At 50.9% G+C, this 8,142-nt stretch overlaps 1 protein-coding gene across 1 annotated transcript in view; it reads right to left on the bottom strand.

Annotated features, from left to right (window-relative positions):
- Positions 1-7,690, bottom strand: part of PLAAT2 (phospholipase A and acyltransferase 2) — a 73,173-nt gene extending 65,483 nt beyond the window's left edge. Inside the window, 2 exon segments of the mRNA XM_032283046.1 lie at positions 7,166-7,236; positions 7,558-7,690. Coding sequence (XP_032138937.1) covers positions 7,166-7,180 — 15 coding nt within the window. The 5' untranslated portion in view covers positions 7,181-7,236; positions 7,558-7,690.
- Between the last annotated feature and the right edge of the window lie 452 nt (positions 7,691-8,142).

Here is an 8,142-nt window from a genome sequence, read left to right as displayed (position 1 = left end):
AAAAAGTAGAGCGCAGGTGGGGTGGGGGCAGGGGGGTGGCGAGCTTCAGGCGGCCCACTCGGAGGTGGCTGGGGATGGGCCCTGCAGATGGCTAACACCTCCTGCAGGGGGAGCAGCCGAACAAAGGCCCCAGCGGGGCGCGTGTCTGAGCAACAGCAAGGAAACCGGCAGGCTGGAGTCGGGGGTGAGGGGAGGGCAGGAATGGAACTGAGGGCAGCGGGGCGGGCAGCAACGCAGGACCTGGCAGCGCTACGCCTTTGCCTCTGACTGTCACTGGCAGGGGCCACTGCCAAGTTTAGAACACAGGAGACTCAAGATACAACTTGGGTTTTAATAAGGTCCCTCTGGCTGCTACATTGAGAAGAGATGAGAGGTAGGGTGCAAGGGGGAGGCAGAGGGTCACCCACCCAGGGCAGCTAGGAGGCAACTGTGGGGAACCGGGGGTCGGGGCGATGGGTAGTAATGGATGCTAGATCTCCTTTGAAGCTGCCCACAGACTGTGCTGATGGAATGAGGTGTGAAGGAAAGAGGAGTCAGATGACCCCACGTGGTCTGGACAGAGCAACTGGGAGGCTGGGATGGGGCTGTTTAGAGACAGGGTAGGCTGGGGGAGAACCGGGTATTCATGCTGGGCAGCGGGTATCCCAAGGAGAGGCAAGGACACAGCGCACACAACAGTATGGAGCTCAGGATCATGGTTTAGAATGAAGATCACCTGTGATCCTTATGAGACCAGCTCCTACTGAGAGCTGGAGGCAAAAGCCTGGCTGAAATGTGTTTGAGAGAATGAGGGCACAGTGGCATGTGCCTGTAGTCCCAGCTACTCAGGAGGCTGAGGCTGGAGAATCACTTGAGCCAGGAGTTCAAGGCCAGCCTGGGAAATATATGAGACCCCCATCTCTAAAATTTAAAATAATAATAATAAAGAAGAGAAAGAGAGAGAATGGGAGATTAACTGAAGGTAATGTCAAAGAGAGCACCTGAGCACCTGAGATTTTTGTCTTGGTCTTGAAAGATGAGGGAAACCTGTACGTGGTAGAGACATAAGTCAGACCCAGATCAAAGGACATCCAAATCCTGTGCACAGTACTGCAATTATAGAAGCTGGTGGGGAGGAGGTGGCCTTTAAGGAGGTGTACAGAGACGGGCAAGCAGGGATAGGAAGGAGATGGGAGGAGCAGGCAGGCAGAGCAGGGGGTTCCACTGTGGTGAGTGGGAATCTCAGGGGGCTATTGGGGTTTGGTCAGAGGCAGGGTCCCTGGTGTGGAGTCCAAGCCTGGCATTTTTTTTTTAAGTTCCCAGGTGATTCTACTGTACATCCTGGTGTGAGAACACAGGAGAAGAGTTGTCTAAAGGGGAGGGGGGAAGAGAAGACTGAAAAGTTGGGTGGAGATGGACAGTCATGGCTCATTTCACAGGTGAGGAAACTGGAGCTAAGGGAGGTGATGTCACCTGCCCAGGGCAGCCAGATAGTGGCAGCTAGCTTCTTCCTCCCGGTGCAAAGAGAAAGAAGACAGCCCCACAGCGGACTTTAGCCTTCTCCATTCAAGGTCCCTCCACATGCACCCACGCAACCCTGCCTCAGTCCAAGGATATGGCACTGTGAGGGACCAGGGAAGACAGTGAGGACGCTTTCAGAATAGTTTTTAACCCAAGGGCTGAAACAAAACAAAAAGAATGTTTTTCTTTCACTCAAAGCTAGGCAGGAAGCATTCCAATCCACCTACGTACCATATGTCTCAGCAGAGTTTGGGGATTTGGGGTTGTTTATTTCAGGACGACAAAAAATACAGAAAGTAGGATAAAGAGCATGAGTGCTGTTTTTAAATCAAGATGGATTTAATTTTCAGAAACAGCACAGTGATTACACATCTGGGGCTCCGTGTTCAAATCTGGGCTCTATACTTACTAATTATATCGTCTTGGGCAAGTTACTAATTTCTCCTAGCCTCAGTTTCCTCGGCTATAAAATGGGGATAGATACAGGACCTGATTCGTGGGATCATCATGAGGACCAACTAAGTTAATACCTAAGAAACACTCAGCAATTAGGGCTGGATCCATAGCAGCCATTCAATAACTGGCGGGTTTTACTGCCACCGTTCCCCACGATGTTGCTGTTACTTTTGATTTGGAAAGGTCACAGACAGCTCTGGGACCAGCTGGAGACACTGTGGAGGTTGTGAAACCCACAGTGAAACCAATTCTCCATGTGCCCAAAACCACATTCTGTGGTGAGTGTGGAAGGCCCTAACCTCGCCCTTCACTTCTGACGCCCTGGGGGAGAAGCTTGTGATAAAAGGAAAGGCTGTCGCCCAAGGCGGATGTATGGAGAGAGGCAGCCTGGGGATAAGGAGACGGGAGGAGAGGGCAGGCAGGGCAGGGGGTTCCAGTTGGGACTTCTCAGTTGGGAGTGTTGGTGCCAAGGTTTTAGGGAAAGAAAAATAACCCTGAGGAGCTAGGTGTCTATTTTCTGAGGCTGCATTCCTAGAAACAGGGCCCAGGCCACCCCCAAGGGCCTCAGCTGAGCCCCTCTGTACTCTATTGCTGTGTGATCTCCAGGGATCACTTCACGTCTCTGAGCTTCTGTGGTAAACAGGGCTAAGCCCCATCTGGCAAGGTTTGTGTAAGGAATAATTGAAATAATGGAAGTGAAAGCACCTATGCCTACAAGAGCATTGAGACCCCATGCCAAAGATGGGGGAGGGGGAGGGGGAGGAGGAGGAGGAGAAGGAGGAGGAGGAAAGGGAGGAGGGGGAGGGGGAGGAGGGGAAGGGGGAGGGGAGGAGGGGGAGGGGAGGGGGAGAGGGGGAGGGGAGGGGAAGGGGGAGGAGGAGTGGCTGCCCAGATTTCCAGTCTCAGGCACAGAGAGAAGGTAGAGAAAGGATGAACAGCAGCTGGCCTGACACGTTAAACTTTCCCTTATTACCACCCTGTGCCCAGTCCTCCTGGCAAGTGGGGGAAAGATAGTGGCAGCTCTGGCAGGCACCAGGCCCAGCCTCAGTAGCCTAAAGGTCATGGGAACCCTGGAAAAAGAAGCAAAACTCATCCATCCTCCCAGCCTTTGGCCACATTCTCCTACAGGGCATACCTCACGCTCTGGTGAGTCAGAATGGCCTCTCTACTCACCCCCACCACTACCACCAAGCACTACTGGGGGTTTTCACTTGTTACCTTGAATCCTTGGAAGAGCCCCAAATTACCGATCGAGAAACTGAGCTCAGAGATGGGAATTAACTTCCCTAAGGCCTCGCAGCTCTCCGAAAAGCAGCACCAGAATTCCGCTGCAGATCTGCCTGAACTTAAAGGTGAGGTTCTTCCCACTGCAACAAGTAATTCACACCAAGGTTTTGACGTTCAACAACTGTGCTCCCACGGCAAAACTGGCCTCTGCCTCCGCGCACTCTCGGCCTGAAATGCCCTTTTGCTGTTCACCTGGAAGATTCCTACTCATTCCTCAAGATGGGCTCAATGTGTCTACTCCTCAATGTGTCCCCTGAAGCCTCAGCAAAGCAAGTTGCTGCTCTGCCTCCACAGCCAAGCCAGAGCCCTATTATTGGATGACTGTCATTGTTAAGCCTGACCTGTGGAAAGAAGTGATCAGTTTCCATGGCCAGGCTGCCAGCATTCCAAGGGCCAAGATTCCGTCGACTTCACCAGCATCCAGCCTGGCACTTACAGTGTCCCCAGCAGAGGTTTATGGCCAGGAGGGATGCACGGCTTCCTCTTCGAGCCCCTCTCAGCCTATGGCTGAATAGGGATGAAACCCTGCAAGGCCTGAAGCCTCAGTTGCTATTTAAGAAGGGTCCTCTTCTCTCTTCTCTTCCCTCCCCTTTGCACCTTAACTAGTTCCACAGAGATCCATCAGAACATCAGGCAAACTTAGATCACAGAGCAGTCCATGAAGGAGTCTAGACTCACAGAACACGGAAGGCTTATCAATTTCCTCATATTATGGAGCCTCAGTTTCACTTTTCAGTTTCGTTTCCTCGGGAGCAGCTGCTCAACAAGCCACAGATGTGAGGATGGGGCAGGTGGAGAGGGGAAAGGAAAGGCTCCCCACCCACTCATTCTAGCAAATTTGGAACACAGAGAGGAGAGAAATAATCACAGCAGGAGGCATCACAAGCTGAACTCAAGGGCTCAGGAAACTGTGGACACAGCCTCTTCCAGCCCCAGGAGAGTCCTGGGAGCTGCTTCAACAGCCAGTAACATTTGTCAGGCCCAAAAAAAAGCCCATAGCGGGGAGGCAGGAGCTGTCCTTCCCCACTGTAGACAAACAGGAGCAAGTGTTCTGTAGAGGACAGCTTTGTTCTGGGTTTTTGTTTTTGTTTGGGTTTTTCTGCAGGGTCTCGCTCTGTCACCCAGGCTGGAGTGCAGTGGTGCAATCACGGGGGTCAAGTGATCTGCCCACCTTGGCCTCTCAAAGTGCTGGAATTACAGGTATGAGCCACCATATCTGGCCAAAGGGAATTCCAAAACAATAATAAAACCTACCAAAAGTCAGTCTGCCTTTTATTATTACCATGGGCTGGCCATTTTAAACCATGTCCGTGATAAAATACCACTCCCCCAAAACATGTCTTATTGGTCTAAATTCTAATGGCTGCGGTTATCATTGAGGGTTAATCATGTACATGTGAGCCTTCAATTAGCACATTTTTATTTCTTATGCTTTTAAAACTTTTGTCTTCTACATGGAGGTTAAGTCAGAAAACACGCAGTTACAGTCGTTCCTGAAACACACAGATTCAGCCACAAGTTCTGAATCAGTTCCTAAAGGTTCAGAATAATCTGAACTCATTTGATACGGTTTATGTAGCCAGTCTCTCTGGTCCTGCATTTTCCTGTGTTTCAACAGAAACCAGCCTGTCTCCCAATGCCAAAAGAAACTGAAAGAATGATGTTTGAAAGCCTGGGTGATTTTTCACCATTTCTAAAGCAATGGATTAAATAAATGTCAAGGTTCACTATCACTCAGCCATTTTCTCTGATTTTTGCAGAAGAAGAGCTTGGGGAATTTTGCCAAATAAAACTAAAATGCATGATGAAGTGTCTGGTGAAGATTTTGTTGTTGCTTCATTTTTAGAGATGGGGTCTTGCTGTATTACCCACGGCAGCTTCAAAATCCTAGGCTCAAGTGATCTTCCCACTCCAGCTCCCAAAGTGCCGGGATTACAGTTATGAACCACTGCACCCAGCCTGTCTTAGTGAAAATCTTTCTAACAAGGAGACATTGAAGCTGCTAGAACTGATTAAAGGAAAAAAGACCTAGGCGGTATTGCAGAGTCTGGAATTTATAATGAAATGGGATATTTATAAATCTCTCCCAAACTCATCCTAATGTTTAAGGCTTTTCCTTTGTCTCCCTACTTTTATACGAAAGCAGCTTTTGAAATTAACATTAATAAAAAGTGTTCTTCAATCAACTGTGAGCAAAGACGGACTTGTAAATATAGCTCCCCTGAATACTGAACATGAATATGCAAAGAAGATCGATTTGACTCAATGTCATGGCCAACTTGTCAGAAGTTTCCAAAACAGAAATTGTAGTGTTGTTATTATTCACCACTGATACCAGACTATATGTAAGAATAAGTTTTTCCTTTTTTCAAAAATACATTAATGTGATCATGACCTACTAATCCATTACTTTTTCCTGCTTTTGCACTATCACATTTACTTTATTTTTCATTTTTAATTTTTTTACTGTCATGATGACATATATGAGGTTCAATAAATGTTCTCTGTGTTTCTTTCTGGACGTTATTACTATTCATTGCATGATTATTGCTAAAAAATAATGTCAGATAGAGGAGAATGATATTAAAAAGTGACCACTCGGCCTGGCGCGGTGGTTCACGCCTGTAATCCCAGCACTTTGGGGGCCAAGGTGGGCGGATCACAAGGTCAGAGGTTCAAGATCAGCTTGGCCAACATGGTGAGACCCCGACTCTACTAAAAGTACAAAAATTAGCTGGGTGTGGTGGCACGTGCCTGTAGCCTAGCTACTCAGGAGGCTGAGGCAGGAGAATCCCTTGAACCCAGAAGGCGAAGATTGCAGTAAGCGGAGATTGTACCACTGCACTCCAGCCTGGATGACAGAGTGAAACTCCGTCTCAAAACAAAAAAATTAAAAAGTGACCACTCCAGGTGTCAAATATGCTAGATACACCCTGACACCAGGCAAAACTCCTTTTTTTTTTTTTTTTTTTGAAATGGGTGGTCACTCTGTTACCCAGGCTGGAGTGCAGTGTCGTGATCTCAGCTCACTGCAATCCCCCGTGTCCTGAGTTCAAGTGATTCTCCTGCCTTAGCTTCCCGAGCAGCTGGGAGTACAGCTGCTCGCCACCACGCCCGGCTAATTTTTTTGTATTTTTAGTAGAAACGGGATCTCACCATATTGGCCAGGCTGGTCTCAAACTCCTGACCTCTATCTGGACTGAGATAATAACAACAGTGAATTATGGTTGCGCACTCAAACTGTGTGCTAGGTATTGTTCTGGGCATTTCCTGAGTATTAAGTGATACAGCCTTCACTCTGGGAAACAGTGGATTTGATCCACTGTGGGATCGGGCTCCCACAGCCAGGTGCTCAACACAAGGTGGGTCCACCTCCAAATCCTTTCCTCGGAATCCCTCTGCTGCTGTCCGGCCAGGCGGGAGGGAGGCAGTCGCCAAGCACAGTTAGGATGTCTCAACCAGAGGTTGGGAGAGAGGAAAAGCCATAGCAAAAAGCCGTAACAGTCTGCTGGCAGGGCTGGTCATGGGATGCATGCCCCCAAGGCCTGTCCCGGTGTCCGGACGTGGCCCAAGGCCTGTCCCGGTGTCCGGATGTGGCTCCAGAGGGCAACGCCCTTCGAACTTCTGCGGACAGACCTGCCCCCTGGCCGCCTCCCTCCCGAGGGTCCAGCCTTCCCCTGGGCGTGTTTCAGACAGGGCGCCCCCACACTGGACCCCGCAAGGACGCGCCCTGAGACCACTCCAACCAACATGTGCACGCCGACCCGCAGCTGACACCGATGCCCCGCAGCTGACAAAGGTGTGGCCCCCATGTCCTCCTCTCCTGGAAGCAACAAGTCAGGCTCCGAGACGAGTCCCAACTCACAAGGGGCTCCCACCACCCCCGCCCCGCACCCCCCCACCCCGCCCCGCACCCACTTACAATGGGCGCACGCATCTTCTCTCTCGCGGTGTGGACCCTCAAGGTCAGGCTCGAATTCGCGGCCTAGGTGTCTGAGGCAGGGGGAACAGGGATTCACTGTCATTAACAGGAAACTGCGTCCCCAGACCCCGGGGACGGCGGCCTCTGGCCGGGAGAGCGTGCGAGGCGCGCCGCGGACCCCGGGAACAACCACCTGGTTCCCTTTTACAACTTTCTCGCTGGGGCCCAGCGGGCGCCCAGGAGGCGGCAGCTGCCTGCGGGCTGCTCTGCCGACTCGTCTACACCCACCCCACCCAATTTCATCTCTTCCTAGCGGACGAGGAGCAGCATCCCAGGCAGCACCTCGCCCGGCCATATCAAAGCACCCTTCCAGAAAGACCCGCTCCACCCACCTCGCGGACTCAGAAGCTGCGCGGCCGCCCCAGCAATGGGACCCGGACTAATGGCCGCTGAGGCCCGGACAGCGTGAGGTCACCTGGCCCCTCCCCGCGCCGCCGGCTAATGAGAAGCTCGCAGAGCTCCCGGCCCCGGCCCTGGGGACCGCGGGACGCCCGCGCCCGCCCCCCACCCCGACCACCGCCTCGTCCCGCCTCACCCCTGCCCTGCGCGCCCAGCATCCAGGAGTCGCAGACACTCGACCTCTGCACACGCATCACACTGCAGGGTCATGATCAATTTACCTCCGCCTTCGCCCAAGAATGGGCTTATAGATTAAAAACTGAAGGAGTTAAAAATGTACCACCGTAGCCTATAGACGGTTTTTAATTAAACGCATTTAAAAATCAGCAGATGCAAGAAGACCCCTTTTCTGATTCTTAAAAGCAGATGAAAGTTCCATGATGAAGGACACCTTCCCTATACTAGAAGAAAAAGCAGCATCCTTATCCTTAAAGAGAAGACGTGAGACGGAAAGAATTCTGTACAGACCTTGTTGAAATAATTTTTTTCCTTTCTTACTTTTTTTTTTTTTTTTTTTT

The sequence above is a fragment of the Sapajus apella genome, unplaced genomic scaffold, assembly GCF_009761245.1.
Source record: "Sapajus apella isolate SASKATOON/1434 unplaced genomic scaffold, GSC_monkey_1.0 scaffold14, whole genome shotgun sequence".
Lineage (NCBI taxonomy): Eukaryota > Metazoa > Chordata > Mammalia > Primates > Cebidae > Sapajus > Sapajus apella.
The sequence above is the reverse complement of the archived record's forward strand: the minus strand, read 5'-3'. Positions and strand labels throughout refer to the sequence as shown.